Raw genomic sequence first — 17,146 nt, forward strand, 5'->3', positions numbered from 1 at the left:
AAGTGTTGAAGAGGTCCAAGGAAACTAGGCTGATGCTCCCATGGGTGGCAGTGAGGCTGTACCTGCCTCCCTGATCAGAGGTGTCAGAGGAAGATGAGGAACAGAAGGCCAAGTGGAAGGCACAGCTTGTCCCTCCCAGTGACCGTGAAAACAACTATATAATAAGGACCAACAGGCAGAGGATACTTTGGCTACCTAAGACAAGGATCCCATTTTTCTAAGAACTTGGGAAAATGCATGAGTGTAGACCATGTTCTGGACCCCAACCCCAAACTCAACTAATCCTAAAGCATGGGAGGGATAGAGAAAAGGTTCCCCAACCGTGATGGAATTCAACTGTGACCGAACCAGAAAAGGACGAAAGGAAAACCTCTAGACACTTGGAGGGTGAAAAGTAACCCCTAGAGACCCTGCCACTAAACAGTACCCCCAGATACCCTGCCACTAAACAGCACCCCTTAAATAACACATCATGCAAAAGTGACAGAGAAAATTCTAGAGAGTGTTTGTGTGTATGTGCATATAAGCTTTTATACACATACATAAATATATTTATATATATGAGAATTAACACATGGAAAATACAGACATATGTATATGTAGTTGGCGGAAAAGGAAAACACAGCACATCACTAGTCAGTGCAGCAGGAAGGTCTATGATAACATCAAATGCTCATCTATTCGGGGGACGGAGAAATTCCAAAATCTAAGTTTCAATCTGAAGAATGGAGAGATTTGTGTTGATTACTTTTGTTGTTGTTGTTTCTTGTTTTGTTGTGGAGAAAGAGACAAAACGGATCATGAAGTTATGTGTGGGGGAAGGCGAAAAGGGCCAGGGAGGGGTTGGAGAAAGGAAAAAAAATGATCAAAATCCATTGTATGGAAAAAAAACTTTAAACAAAAAATATAGAATAAAAATCCATCTGAACTAGGCAACTGGCAGCTTGGGAGACGGCTGAGCAGTTCAGAGCACTTGCTTCTCTTCCAGAGGGTCTGAATTCAGTTCCCAACACTCACATGAGGTGGCTCACAACCATTTGTAGCTCCAGGTCCAGAGCATCCAATGCTCTGTCCTCTGTGAGCTCCTGCACTCACATGCAGAGACACACGCTTCTACACATAATTAAATATTATCAAAATAAATCTTTTTTTAAAGAAATAGTCCTTTGAACACATGGATAAAAATGAAAAACTTCTAGTAAGTTTGACCATAAAAAGATATAAATAACAATATCAGGAACAAGACAGAAAACCTCTCTGTGGCCCTGCCAGCATTCAGAAGATCAAAAGGGAACGTAAGTACTCCCCCATGATCTGATGGTTAGGCTGAAATGGACCAGTTCCTCAGAAGCTCAGCTACCTCAGCTCACCCCAGTGAAGCAGATCGTCCCAGCAGGCCAGTCAAGGAAAGGAATTTGAAAATTCAAAGTTCCCAAAAAAAGAAATCTCCTTCTTACAGATGGCTTAACTGGAGAATTCTACCAAATGTTTAAAAGAAAATTAGTACCATCTCCACACAGTCTGATCCAGAAAATATAAGACAGAGTGCTTTCTGATTTCTGTTACAAAGCTAGCATTGCTCTGATCCCAAAACCAGACAAAAGCTAGAATATACCAGGAAACTGTCCCTCAAGAATAGAACTGGATATAGTCAAAAACTATAGCAAACCAAACTGAGCAATTTGTAGTATATATATTTACCATGGTCAGTTAATGTTTTCCAGAAATGTAAATATCTTCAATATTTGAAAATCATTCAAGATAATCCAGAATATTAATAAGATAAAAGAGAAAAATTATATCATTGTACCAATAAATGCAGAAAAAGCATTTGACAAAATGCAACATACAACAGCAAACATTCTAAAAAGACAACTGTGTTACCCCAAGAAGGAGCACCCACAAATATTAGCATATGTAATCCCCAAAAAGTCAGCACTGGAGGAGATGGCTGCCCCCAAGAAAGAGCCCCCACAGCAGCTCATTGCTAATGCTGTGCATAACCATGGAAACGGGGTGTTTTACTCCTGAGATCAAGAGGCCAGCAATGATGCTGCCCATCACCACCCTGCAGGATAGTGTTTACTGGAGGTTCTAGCGAATCTAATGAGGTTGTAAGGGAAATAAAAGCCTGATAGATTGGAAGAAAAAAAAAACCACACCCATCTCTATGTATACACAACATAAATGTCAGTGGACAGAAATCACAAGGAATCCACTAAAGAAAGAAAACCACCCAGAAAAAAGTTCAGCCAGGACATGTGACATACCAATAATAAAGAGGAGGAGGCTACAAAGTTGAGAGGCAGTGTGGGGAGGAACATGGGAAGACCTGGAGGGGGAGAGGGCGGGCTGGGAATGAGGCAAATGCAGAGCTCGAGCATGAAATTCTCCAACAATTAAAACGTTTTAAAAGATGTAAGAAAAATGTTAAAGTTTGTTGTATTTTCATGTCAGTAATGGACACTGAAATTAAATGTAACATTCGTAATCACTCAAAAAACAATAAAAAACACTGGTGTAAGAAAGACTCATCCAACATATACAGAAAGAGAGCACTGAAAAGTGCAGAATGTTTCTGGAAGAAATCAGAGTCCAAACAGGAGAAGCGTACTGTGTTCATGGATAGAAGACAGGGCAGTGAGTTGTCAACTTAGGAATGACTGACGTAGTCTGCCTCCCAGATGAATGTTGTGTATTTCCTACCACAGTCACTGTGTGTGGGGGTGGGGGGGGAGCATGCCTGTAATAATGCCAATGCTAAGGAGGCAGAAGCAGGAGGAACATGAATTAGTGAGACCTGTATCAAAACAGATATTTTTGTAGATCTAGATAGTCCAGCTTACTGTAAAATGTATAAGGAAAGGTTCAGGCACCAAAGTGGCTACAATGGTATTTATAAACAGTGAAGTGGGAAGAATCAACTGACCACACTTCACATAACATTTCAAAGCTTTGTATTCAAGACAGTGGCAGAGGGCAAAGGGCCCCACCAAGCAGAGAACCCAAGAAAAGACATACAAATGACTGAGCTGTTGGAGGGGGTATGTGGCACAAATTCTAAATGGCCTTATGATAAAAACCCGGAGCCAGATATTGGGGTAAATGCTGAAAGATCAGAGTGACAAAGGAACACGCCACAGCCACTTCTCACCTCGCCAACTCCGCAAATCTTTTGACTGAAAGCCTGAGTCCTCAGCTGAAAGGGCCTAGTTCCTGCCTCCTCACACCTTATATGCTTTTCTCTGCCCAGCCATATCACTTCCTGTTTCAACCTTCCTAGTGCTGGGATTAATTGCATGTGTGCTTCCCAAATACTGGAGTTAAAGGTATGTGCCACCACTGCCTGGCTCTGTTTCTGTCCTTGACTGGGTCAATCTCATGTAGCCCAATGTGGCCTTGAAGTCACAGAGATCCAGATGGATCTCTGCCTCCTGAGTGATAGGATTAAAGGTGTGTGCCATCACTACCTGACCTCTATGTCTAATGTAGTGGCTGTCTCTGTCCGCTGATCTTCAGACAAACTTTATTAGAGTACAGCAAAATATCACCACAGGGGTAAATCAAAAGAAATTCTGAACACACAAGTCCCCATGCTGATGTAAATACTCTGTGGTTTCACTGCGTTGATCAATTTCCCAGTTTTGATGGTATTACAGGACCCTGCCAAGGAAGGAAAGCAGTTATGCACACATAGACCTTACCTGTATTATCCCTTGCATAAATGGTACTCAAGGTATCCTAAATTTAAAGTTGTAAATATTTAAAAGACAGACACCTTATATTTACTTTTTTTTGACCAATTCATCTTGAACATGGGGCCTGTGGTCACATTCATCTCTATTACCCTTTTTAATCCCCCTCTCCAGCCAGCCCCCTTCTTACCAACTGATCCCTGCCATACCCTCATGTCTCTCTTTTCCTCCCTCCCTCCCTCCCTTCCTTCCTCTTTTCCTTCCTCCCTTCCTTCCTCTTTTCCTCCCTCCCTTCCTCTTTCTCTCCCTCCCTTCCTTCCTCTTTCTCTCCCTCCCTCCCTCCCTCCCTCCCTCCCTCCCTCCCTACCTCCCTCCCTCCCTGTCTTGTTCGTTATCTTTAAACTTCAAGCCCTGCTCAGGCAGTCTCACTGTGTGCTCATGACTGAAACAACCATGTCATATTAGATTTGCAATGCCAGGAGCAAACGCATTCGATGGAATTCATCATCTCCATTAAGAAACCAAAGTTGGAGTCTAGTTGTGTTTTAGCTTTAAAGAATGTATTTTAACAAATGTCCTGTGTGTCTGCATATATGCTCACATTATAAACATATGCATGTATTGTATATGTCCTTTGCAAAACACATAGAAGTCATCCCCAAATAATAGGTTGCTGTGCAGCCTCGGGTATGGATGACTGTGTCTAACATCATTTCCCACTAAAATCCATTCCATGGATGCCTTATAAAATACTTGATTTCAGATTTGAGATTAGAAAAATCATTTGAATACAAGTTTGGAGAATCCATGCCTGCCAATCATAAGAAACACCGAAGCCACTTTTACTGCTGAATTGGCTATAGCAGTGTCCAGTGTTCAGACCGAACTGCTAACTCAAATCTTGTCATTACTGAATTCATCCATTTCTTAGGAGTTCGGTCAGAAGTTTCACAGTTGGAGAACTCTATAGAATGTAAGTTGTCCCCCCTAAAAGAGGACTTAAAGACTTCATAAATTTATTCTGTACAGCATAAGTAGGTACTACATGGTGATGCAGTGTTTTATGCAAAAGCACTTGCCGTAAGATGAATTCTGCTAGCCCCACACTCTACACTTCCTATACATACCAAGCCATCATTGAATGCTGGTGTGTGAGTGCCTGTGTGCGTGTGCATGTGTGTGTGTATGTGTGTGTACATGTGTGTGTGCCTGTGTTTGTGTGTGTGTATATGTGTGTGTGTGTGTGTGTGTGTGTGTGTGCGTGTGTGTGTGTGTATATCTGTGTGTGTGTTCATTTGGAATCATTAGATTCTCATGTAGAAAACAGACTGGTCTTATAGACTAGAACCATAAAATAAAGAGACCTATACTCCAGAGTCTCAGGGGTTCTATGTAAATGACATGTCCATTTAACTGCGGAGTTGGTATAAACCCAGATGAGAATGTAGAAGGCAGAAATGAATTTTTGGTCTTTTTATTATTTTAGTTATAATAAGTAGTAGTCCTTTTTACCAGTATGAATTACTAAGTATAAAAAGTGGGAACTGAAAAGACAAATGCAGGGACCTTAGCCACTGTCTGATGACAGGGACAATCCCGGGAGGGGGGACATCCTGGTCATACCAAGCTCTCCACCTTGAGAGTGTGCAGAACATGGAATGAATAGCTATTTGGAAAGGAAACAGGAGCCCGGAGATGTTTTCAAGTAAGAGAGTCTTAGCTCTTCCCTGAAAGCAAGAAATACTGTCAGCTACCAAGAACAAGTAAAATTGGAAATGGTGCTGGGAACCTGAAGACCAGGAAAAGTGTTTCTGACAGTTCCAGGGTGTACTGTGATGTGATGTCATCAAGAGGTGAATCGGGAAACTTTTAGCAAACAGGGCTGATCTGAAACCTCAGCATGAGATGGTGGGCGCAGAAGACCCCCTCCTGACAGCAAGACAAGGGCTGCCCTGTCCCTGCTGTTACAGGCAGGAATGTGGAGGCATTCCAGTGCCAGTCAGCTGCTACTGTGGTCAGCCTGAGGTTCAGGACCTGAAGCAAGCCGAGAGAAGCAGCAATCTCAGAGCTCTAGAGGAGTTGAGGGATGGGATGCGGGCAAGTTCCAAGAGAAGATGCCATAGGCTGTTAAGGATGAGGGCTGTGGTTTAAATACCTGGTGTCGGAGTACTGCTAAGTGTCTGCACCAGGAACATGTGAAGCCGGGAAGAGGGATGTTGGGAGAGGGGAGTGTGGACACAATCTTCACAAAAATGTTGTGGGTATCTGGAAAGGTACTTGGGGAATCTGGGAAGGGAGCCCAATGCAGCACCTATTTCTCAGACACTGGAGGTTATGCCAGGAGAAGGTGAGCTCAGCTGCCATTCATTATCTAAAAATGGGTTGAAGAAGTGACAGCCAATTCTGATGGGCTGGTCAGATGCTGAGTCAGCACCGGAGACTTTCTGTCTAACTTTTGGACAATCTGCAGAGAAGTTATCATGCATTCCGTCACAGACTTGGCAGCACAGGACAGTGCCTACCACCATTCTGAAGATTTAAATGGGAACTTGGGGACGTTAAAGGGGCTCATCAGAGACCCAGATGTTTGTAAAAAATGAGGTGGCTGTCTTGTGTGATGTCACTGGACTGACCTCCCTAACCCAGGAAAAACAGAGAAGCTAGGATTCTAGCCCAGACCGGTTTACCTCCACACTGTGGAGTTATGGGTTGCGTGATCCTTTATCATGTGTGTGTGTGTGGGGGGGGTATATTTCCAGTTTCTGATGAGGGTCTCATCTGGTCATGACCAGCCCTGCGGAGAAAGGCTTCCCTGGAGTAGATGAAGCTGCTGGTAGTTAGCAATGGCTGTCCAATGAAAAGTCTTGTGATTCCCAGCTCACACTGTAGTGTGGTTACACCTGTTCTGGCCATAGACAACCAGGCAACCAGCTTTGCCCTGGCATGTAACATGAACTTCGAAACCTGAAGGTCCTCCTTACAGGGACCTTTGAAGACCCAAGTAAACCAAGTGGTTTATTTAAAGGATTTTTCACAGTCACCTTTTATCCTTAAGCAATTTTGCTGTTTGTCTCATTGCAGGTAATGTATGAGATCGGTGGGGCGGTTGAGAGAAACAGAGACTGCCTTTCACAGAACCTCCTGTTTGTGATGAAAAGTAAGTTGATTTTCTCCCCATACTTACTTCTTGATCTTGGGATGATTTCCTGTAAAATGTGCTACCGCCTCACGGGCAGTGGGAACATCATTTGCTCTCCAGTGTTCGGGATAACGAGGATGTTGCCACACTGTACACTGATTACAACCTAATTTGGAGTTCAGTAGAAACCCCAATTTGACTCAGCTTTTAGCAGGCAGGCAAGTAAAACACCTTTCCTGTCTCAGTGCTTGAATATGAAAGAGCATGTCTGTGGAGACTAATAAAGATGAACATGGCTTCCGAACTTATTTAGACCACAGCAGGGTGAATTCCATTACTAAAGATGACTCCAGGTCACAACTAGAGTGGTATTTTATTTTTATGTCCTTTCAGTTATGAAGTATTAATGCCCACTAAGTAGAAAACTGATCAATGTGTACATGTATAAATACACACACACACACACACACATATATACATACATATAAATGCATACATATATATAGGCTCCTATTTTTGGATATTAATATTTTATATACATATGTCAACTATAATTCCATACAATATGTAGCACTATATTCTAACATGTACACCATAATCATACATGTGTGATTCTGTCTGTTCTAGTAATCACTTTCTTAGCAGAGTCCTGGTGATTCACGTTTTTCTGGTAGCCTAGGGAGTTAAGTCCCCTGCTGAGGCAGAGCCATCTGTCTTTCCTGGAAGGACAATTCAGGCTTCGTGGAGTGGGCAGATGCTTTGAACTGGAGGTCAGACATCTGCGTCACTGCTGACTCAGGGTGTCTCTGCCCACGTCACAGCCTCGTAGTCGTGATGCACTGTTTACACAGGGGCTCTCTCAGTGGTGGTGGCCTCTCAGTCACCCAGCTATTGTGAGTTCTCTCAGCTGAGACACTGCAGGGAACAGGAGTGGGGGTGAAATCACAAAGGGGAGACTTGATACGCTCATTCTCTCTTACCTGCTGGGAAGTGCGGGCCTCCTACTGCGGTTATTTCAACTTCACTGTTAACACACTTCCCTTTTGGTCCCTATGTGAAGGTCCCACACACAGATCATGTCTTACACATCATCCCAAAGCTTTGTTTCTTTCAGGTATTTCATGAGGTATGTACGTAGTTAGAATGAGGTGATGACTGGGGGTGTTTTAATCTTGCTTGTTTTATAGAATGCCTATATTTTAAACTTATTCTGTTGTTTACACTCATCAACAAGTTAATTTGATTCCAAGAAAGCATGGATGACCATTGCTTAGTTCTCGGCAGGAGGACTGAATTTACAATATGCTCTGGCCTATTTGTGATTTATATGTGAGGTGGTGGATGCTCTGTGTGGAGAGCATAGGTGTGTCAGGCTCTGGGAACCATAAGGTCCAGTTGCAGTTAGCCAGCTCTGCTGGCACACCAGGACAGTAGCCATAGACCTTGCAAAGATACGAAGCATGGTGTTGGTAGCAATGTGTGTATAGGCACACGTGGTGGCTACACTTGGCCTACAAACTGTAGTTACTCACATATTTCATCATGCAAGCAAAAGAAGCCTGGCTGTGATAATGTTATATGAATCTGCAGAATGTCAGGATGCCATGATAAGCAATTATGAGGACATAGAGCTGATAAACAATGACTTCCAGTACAATCTTCTTTGCAGTAGGAAACCCATTGGAGGAAGTTAGAGGTTTAACTTTGGGGAAGATGGAGGGGTCTGCTTTTGAGGAAGATAGTGGTCTACCTTTGAGTAAGGTAAGGGGGTTCTACCCATCCGAGCCTAAGAGTACACATGAGTAAAACCAGCTCTTCGCAGAGATTCACTCACCCAGCTCTAAGAGGCACAAGGCAAGCAGGACACCTGCACATCTGCTTTCTGCTGGAGCTTGCTCAGCCACGGCCAGGGCGGTGACGGGATGTCCCAGGAGGCCTTCAGCTGTGACAGAAAGATACCAGTCCTTGCATGGTATCTTCCTTATTCATGCAATCTGACCATGTGACTTAGAGACAAGACAGAAACGGGGCAAAAAAAAAAAATATATATATATATATATATATATATGTTGTAGCCCATATTAGTGTGTAGTGTTTTAATTTATTTAAGGCACCTTACTCCTATTAGAAGAAGAATATTTTTTATTATTTATATATGGGTCCTGTCACACACAAACACACATACACACACACACACACACACACACACACACACACACACACACACTTTAAATACATATGAAAATTGTTCAGTTATTTAATTGTTCAATTTATATTTCTTTTTTTTTTTTTTTTTTTTTTTTTGGTTTTTCGAGACAGGGTTTCTCTGTGTAGCTTTGCGCCTTTCCTGGGACTCACGTGGTAGCCCAGGCTGGCCTCGAACTCACAGAGATCCGCCTGCCTCTGCCTCCCGAGTGCTGGGATTAAAGGCGTGCGCCACCACCGCCCGGCCAATTTATATTTCTTTAAATGAGTGGTACTTTATGCCTCTTGATTACCTTATTATCTTGGAGTAGTTTAAAAAAAACTTTTAAAGTTTTTAAAAATTTAGAGTTCCCAAATGCTCTTTCCAGAGCTGCAGATTTTGTTTCTGTCTCCTCCTCTCCTTCTATCTCTTCCTGTGTTTTCTGAAACACTTTCCTCTCAATGTCTAAAGACCCTCAGTGCTCTTCCTGGACATCAGGAAATCATCTTCCATGGACTGAGTGAATTGTCTCACGTTTGCTCATCGATGCCACACGCACAGTGGACAGAACCCGTACACAACTCTGTCACTCTGCCACGAGTGTCTTTTCTGCCACTTTCTCCCAACCAGGGGTCATTTCTTTTTCATCATTTTTACTCACAGGCGATGCCCCAACTTCGCAGTACCCCTCTTAGCACTATTTAAAAACTGAAAGACTGCTGGTTTTGAACAAGAGTTTGGAGTCGATTGGCGTTTCCCTGCGTTAGAAGCTGGAACCCCACAGAAATGCAGGATGCTTCATGCACTGAGTCCCAGGAGGTGATGGTCTGGCTTATCACTGGTGGTGTTCACCTTCTCCAAAGGGATAAGGCATCTTTGGTTTCTCCTGATTACTTTTCCTTTGTTGCTGGTTAGTCACCTTTGAGCAAGCACTGTGAGAACATGGAAACATTCTGTCCCGTCTGAATTCTACCCGGTGATTTTGCCTGGAGTAATCATTCTTGCCTAAGCCAAGGTTTTCCTCTTAGAGCTGTGAGGCCAGGATTTTCCATCAGCAGAGGCTTTCTGCTCTAACAGGCCTCTCTCCCTTGTGTTAATTAGCCCTTCATTAATAGGATAGGGCTTGACCATCAGATCCCGCTCCTGCCAACACCTACCTCTTTTGGACAGGTTCACTGACTTTCAGCACTTGCTGACAACTGGCCTTCCCAAGCCTCTCCAGTGACCACCGTCCTGTCCTCATTGCCAATGCTGAACCAGCAATTAGTTCTGCTGAAGGATTGACAATGAGAAATGCCAAGGTCAGGGGCTGGGCGAGCTCTTATTACCGGGGTAGTATTTTGGTTAGGCATGCTCAGAGCTCAGAAAGTCTCATAGATACATGTAGGTGATATGCGCACGTGTGGATATGAACAAATTCACCCTGAAACCTGTCATTTTAACCCCAAGTCCCAGCATTCCCTCGACTGTTTCTCCCAGTCTCAGCTCTCTTCTCTGAAAGTGCTGGCTTCCTGCTTGCTCACTACTGTAGTGAGTTTTCCCTGAAGATATTACAGTCATGCACACATACACTACGTGGTTGGCTGTTTTGTGTGTGGGAAAGGTAGAAACAAACCCGCCTAGCTGTTGAATATTGTGAAGTGTCTGGCGGGCTGAACATGATCCTAAGGAGTTACGTAAATTATCCCAAATTTTAATTTTGCAGTAGTCTTCATGATATGGGTACTGTCATTTTTGTTGTCTCTTTAACAAGCCAGGTGAGCTCAGAAGGTATCTGCATATGCACACCAGTAGCAAAAGGCTCCCTCCAGATTCATAGCCAACACAGGCATTGTTGTGTCTATGTTATGCAAAAGGTTCATAATCCAAAACCCACCTGCTGGAGGTCTGGCCTGCCGTGAGTAGCTGGGCAAGCGCTCATGACCCCAGACGTTAAATCTGAGGAGTCTGGTGTCAGCATGGACGGCTTCACCTCTGCAGCTGAACTCAGAGGGGCTTTTTTGCCACTTTAACCCAGTGACAGATGCAACCCAATGAGGCCGAGTCGCCACGAGTGTTTAAATACTTCTCTCAACAGGGTTGGCAGGGTGATGTGTCTTCTAGAGGGGGTAGTTATTTTCCTGCAGTGGGGAGTTGCTGCCAAAAACTCATGTTTCTATGACTGTGTCAAGTACACAAAAGCCTGTCAGGTCTGAGCTAGTAAGATTCAGTGCTGACAACCCAGACAAGAGGAAGTGTACTCCTCAGAGAGCCACAAGCCAAGCGCTCAGGTTGGAAAGCTGTGATCAAGACTCAAGCCAAGAGCAATGGGAGCCACCATCTGTCAGGAGAAATGGATGCTGGTGGAAATAACATGGAACCCAGGAAAAAGTAGTTCCCACTGTCCACTCTATCAACGACTTCGTCAGCACAGAATGGGGGAGGGGTGCTTCCACGGAGAGCAAGCCTAACATTCGGCAGTGATTTCAATGCCACTTACAATGTTCATCTATTTATCTCCTAGCGAGTGAAAATGTTGTGATCAGTCATTTGTTCCAGTCAAAACTGTCACAAACGGGATCGCTTTTATCTTCCTACCCATCATTTAAATTCAGAGGACACAAATCCACCATACTCAGTAAGAGAACTGCCTCTTCAATGATTGGAGCAAACAAGAATTACCTAGAACTTAGCAAGGTAGGAGTTACATTGTTCTTACTTTTGCTGTATTTAAGTTTCCTTAGTGCAAACTCTTCTCTCCTAAAAGCACCATCTTAATATATTAGAAAGATGCCCACATTCTAACAGATGGAATTAAAGAGGAAGATGCTGGCCTGGCTGCCTTTCTGTTGCTGTGACAAACACCATAACCAAAAACAGGTTAGGGGAGAAAACGCTTATTTCATCTCACTTCCGAGTCTCAGTCCATCCCTGAGGGACATCAGGGCGGGAACTCAAGGCAGGCATCTGAAGCAGAGACCGCAGAGGAATGGGGCTTGCGGACTCACTCTCTGGCTAGCTCACTGGTTTGTGCTTAGCTAGGTTTCTCATACAGCACAGCTCAGAGCCACTGGTCCAAGAAATGATACTACTCATAGTGGGATAGACTCTCCTCCACTGACTAAGACAATCCCTCATAGACCAACAGATAAAGACAGTTAGTTACTCAATTGAGACTTTATTTTCTCAGATGCCTTTAGGCTGTGTCAAGTTAACAGTTAATGCTAAGATAGGTAGCTTCCAAGGTTATAACTGGGTAAGGAGACACAGAAAGGTTCAGAATAGTGACAATTCAGTGTGAGCACAGCTTTATAGTGATATCACTGGTTGTCCGGGAGATATCCTGCTTATGTTTCACCTTGATAACCATCTTTTAGGATGAATGTAAAGGAACTTCAGGGCAATTGGATTTGAAGAAATAAACTTAATATCTTATCCTATAGATCTTATTGTTTCCAAAGTTTGGGGTCTGTAAATGATAAATTGTCACTTATCTTTTCCCAGAAGCAGAATGTTTCCATTATGTATTTGTAGACTTTGAGCTTGCTTTTGTAGTACACTAATTGTTAGTGTGTTTCTTCCACATATGTTAGATATATGACTAAAGGTTCTGTGTCTAAAAGGGAAATAAAATCTCCTTGTAGTTCTTTCCAGTGCTGTGGTAATGGATATTCACTGCTTTGTTTCTTGAGAACACAAAAGCAGACTGCTTTCCAGTTCCCTTCTTCTGTCTCCCAAAATATAGAAGAGGATATGAGAACAATTGATTTTGAAAATGCAGTTACTGAGGCAGGTTGAAACATACCTTCCAAGGAAAACATAGTTTGAAATGCCACCCTTTTTGAAAATGACAGATTTGTGTGTGTGAAGTTGTGTATAAGTGTGTATGTATGTGTACATGTGCATATACCTCCACATGTATATTGTATGGATATATGTATACACATATGGATTTTGTGTGTATGTATGTGGGTACTTGTATTCATATGTATGTGCATTGTGTTTCTGTATGTGTCTATGTGTGTGCACATGTTTGTGTGTCTATATGTATATATATAAATATGTATATGTATATATGTGCATGTATGGGTATGCTTTTGTGTAAATGTGTATATGTATGCTCATTGTGTTTCTGCATGTACCTGTGTGAATGTATATGTGTATACCTGCCTGTGTATATGTGTATTTGTATGTGTGCATGTGTGTGCTTATGTGTATGTGTGTGCCTATGTGTATGTGTCTATATGTATATGCACAGCATATCTGTGTGTGTGTGAATGCTTGTGTGTGCCTGTGTGTATGTATATATGTGATTATATCTGTATATTCATGTATGTGGCCATGCCTGTGGGTATACATGACTGTGTGTGTGTGCCTGAGTGTGTATGTATGTGCTTCTCTGTGTGTACTGTGTGTGTGCCAATGTGTGTGTATGTGCCTATGTGTATGTTGTATGCCTGTTTGTGTGCCTGTGTGTGTGTGTGCATTGTGTGTGCCTGTGTGTGCATGTGCCTTTAGTTAGTAGACCCTAGGATCAATGACCTCTAGGCAAGTTGCTGAATCAGACTTGGCAGGAATCCCATGTCACAGCCTAGGGAAAGTCATCTCAACATTAGAAAGACAAGGTTCCCCATGGGAAGAGCTTGGTTCCAAGGGTCTCTGTACCTCTGGCCTTTCATTTTTCGTGCAGATTGCACATCAACAGTAAGAAATCACATGCCTCTAAACTGCAGTTTTTAACCTCAGTGATTAAGTGCTTGAGACCTGGGTGACACTCGGCTTTTCCCTGAAAGACTAGAGAAGAGACATAATTCACAGTAGCGAGCTATCCAGAAAGAGGAACTTTGTGCCCATCTCCGGGGTGGGGATGCACTGTAATGATTCCTTAAACACTCTGCTGCCCCACTGCCCTTGCTTTTCTCTTCGACCCATCCCAGTCCTTGTGCATCTACCCGCTGGGTCAGAAACATGGAATTTTACCCATGCCTTGACTGGACATGACTCTGGCATTGAGTTTGTAGAAATGGGCTGATGCTGGCCAAGTGTTTCATTTTGCATTCGCTTGTCAGCCGCAATGAATCAGCACCCTGCACAGTTCATCCTAATGGGAGGAAATAAGCTGCTGTCCTCAGGGTACCAAACAGATGATGGTATTTCATCAGCTACTGGCCTCATAGACTACCAAGCAGATAATTGTGTCTCATCAGAATTTCTCTTCCATAGTGTTAAGAGAAATTATCTTAGAGTGGTGGATATGTTAGTCTACACCCTTGTCCTTTGAAATGTAATGTGGCATCTTTAAACCCCCAGTGAGATTTAATTAATTACCTCGTGCCCTTTATTTTCTTCACTCAATGGCACTCTTTTCACTGTCTTTTAAATTTTTTCCATTATCACTTAATTTTTGCTACATATGGTGTTTTTTCTTTTAAAAGCTGGTTTTATTATTTATTGAAGAACACAGCTTTCTGTCAGTTTCCAAGGGTAAGCACCTTACTAACCCATTCCTTTTAGCAGATAAAGGGGGGGGGGGCAAGAATGCATCAAATCCATACATCTGTGTTATACTAATTGTCTTGAAGTTTAGAGAGCAAAGTAACAAGTATAAGAACAAAACTGTAACAAAATAACATCTTTTTTTTGCCCCAACCTAAGCTACATTTCACAACTAATGTGAACAGCTAGTAAATAGCCAAGACATTGTAGGAAACCTCCTGTGTTGATCTAACCTGTCTTTGCTATGAGGCAGTGGTGATTTAAGGAAGAGCCCTGAGCATCCTGAGCATGAAAGGTTAGCAGCAGTGACTGTCACCTTTCTCACAGCTGCCCATTTCCCAGACTTGTGATAACGTCATCGAAGTCCTTGGGTCCTGACTTTATGACCTCTGGCTTATGTGTTTGTCTACAAGTGCATCGACATGAGTATAAAGCTTAATTTCTCTTTTTTCCCTTCTGCACCGGAAGCTAATACGATAAATCTGTCCTCCTTGTCACCCCCCCACACACAGTTATTAAAAAAGAAAGGATCTTCAACTTTCCTTCAAAGACTGGAACGCGGAAACCCGGTTACCACCGCATCACAACTCACGGTTAGTGGCATTCAGGTTCAGAATCTCCGTGTTTGTCTCGACTGCAATGTGTCAGTGTTACAGTTTTCCATTTCTAATGTCCTGAGTACCTTCAGAAGAAAAGCCACACTTATACACACACACACACACACACACACACACACACACACACACACACACACACACACTACACGTGCTGAACCAATGCGCAATATGCAAATACATCATGGATTGCATTCAGAGACCTGTGTAGACTCCTTTGTCTCTCTGTGGAGTCAACTGTGCTCTTCTCTGTCCATAGAAATCTCTGGCTGACATCACCGGGAAGCTGCAGAGGGGCAGTCCACACTTCATCCACTGCATCAAGCCCAATACCTCACAGCTGCCTGGCGTGTTTGATCACTTCTACGTGTCTGCTCAGCTGCAGTACCTCGGTGTCCTAGGGCTGGTGAAAACTGTTCCGCTATGGGTACCCGGTGCGCCCTTCCTTCGAGGACTTCCTGTCCAGGTCAGTCTGGAACCGTTGTTCTGCCCTCCGCGGAGATGCCACACTGATGCCATTTCAGCAAAGATCCTTCCTGTTTCTTTTTGGAGCATAACTTTCAGTGGTTCTACTGTCATGTGAAAACAAGATAATCTGGGAGGCAGGGAAGAGTGACAGAGCTTATGTAAAAAGTGACCAAATGTACTGAGGGCAGGACTTTGGAAACCATTTTTTCCCCTCAAGTGTGGCTATCCATGGACACAGAGGTTTATAAAACGGTGACATACAGTATTTGTATCACATTCCTATGATGGGTATAAATGTGGTTATTCTTCCTTTATCTTGTATGAAGAAAACACAGTTTAGATGATGGTTACCAAATAGCACAGGTGGGACTTTGACTCCTTGTTTGTGTAAATGGAGGTTTACTGGAATGTAGCAGGAGCATTTATTTGTATGTGGTTTGTGGTCATTTTTTCATTATAATGGTCACAGAGATGGTAACACAGTTCAAATATGAGTAAGATGTTTTTACTGTTTGGCCCTATAGAGAAGTTTGTTGAACCCAATTTTAGCTAATTTCAACCCCAAAGCACGATGTGCCTAACCAGCACACTGATGAGGGGAATGTTGGGAAACAGAGCCTTTTCTATGTGGGGATGAGCCCACCGGCACACACCTTTACCACAGCAGTTTGCCAGGAGGGACTCACAACTTCTCCAAAGCTGCACCAGTCTCCAGGTCTGTGTATTCGCTCATAAGTATTGTATGATGTTTGTGTATGCCTGTTGAGGGAGGCATATGTCTGTGTGTGTAAGCCACAGATTGACATCAAGCATCTTCCTCCCATCACTTTCCAATCTTACTCTTTGAGACAGGGTCTCCCATTGAACATGGAACACACCAATTTGGGAAGACCTGGACAGCAAGCTCCCAGGGATACCTCTGTTCCTGCCTCCCCAGGGTCAGGACTATAGGCACTTCCTAGTTTGTCTGGCTTTTTCTCGTGGATGCTGGTGACCTGAACTCAGCTCCTCATGCTTGAAGGGTATGGTGCTTGAATGAGAGATGTCCCCCAGAGGCTCCTGTATTTCAACAGTTGGCCCCAGTTGGTGGCACTGTTTAGGGAGGTTATGGAACCTTTAGGAGCTGCAGCCTTGCTGGAGGCAGTATGTCACTAGGGGTGGGCTTTGAGGATTTATAACCTCACCCCACTCCTAGTTCACTCTCTCTTCCTTCTGTGAAGTTGAGATGTTGTCTCTCAGCTCCCTTCTTCTACTGCTATGGCTTCCGCATCATGACAGACATCTAACCCCTGGACCCATAAGCCAAAATAAACTCTTCCTTAAGTTATTTTTATGGTGTTTTATTGTGGCAACAGAAGAATAACTAATATAAGAGGCAAGGGCTGAATCAGCTGACCATCTTCCCCAGCCCATCCATCTATAATGTTTTTTATTTAACCATAAACCTTAGTCTGATTTTAAGAAAATCAATAATCTAAATGAATCTACTTTAAAGAAAGTAGTTGATGAATATTAATTTAGCTTGTCAATATATGCTAATGGGCACTCGCTTGGTCTGGAGCTTTAGTCG

The 17,146-nt window shown here is 43.2% G+C and overlaps 1 protein-coding gene across 1 annotated transcript in view; it reads left to right on the forward strand.

Moving 5' to 3' along the window:
• Positions 1–17,146, forward strand: part of Myo16 (myosin XVI) — a 394,847-nt gene that overhangs the window by 252,783 nt on the left and 124,918 nt on the right. The window contains 5 exon segments of the mRNA XM_052751634.1: positions 6,777–6,852; positions 11,523–11,695; positions 15,007–15,087; positions 15,368–15,517; positions 15,519–15,574. Of these exon segments, the coding sequence (XP_052607594.1) occupies positions 6,777–6,852; positions 11,523–11,695; positions 15,007–15,087; positions 15,368–15,517; positions 15,519–15,574 (536 nt within the window).

Source organism: Peromyscus californicus, unplaced genomic scaffold (genome assembly GCF_007827085.1).
Source record: "Peromyscus californicus insignis strain IS unplaced genomic scaffold, ASM782708v3 Scaffold_23__1_contigs__length_62951481, whole genome shotgun sequence".
Classification (NCBI taxonomy): domain Eukaryota; kingdom Metazoa; phylum Chordata; class Mammalia; order Rodentia; family Cricetidae; genus Peromyscus; species Peromyscus californicus.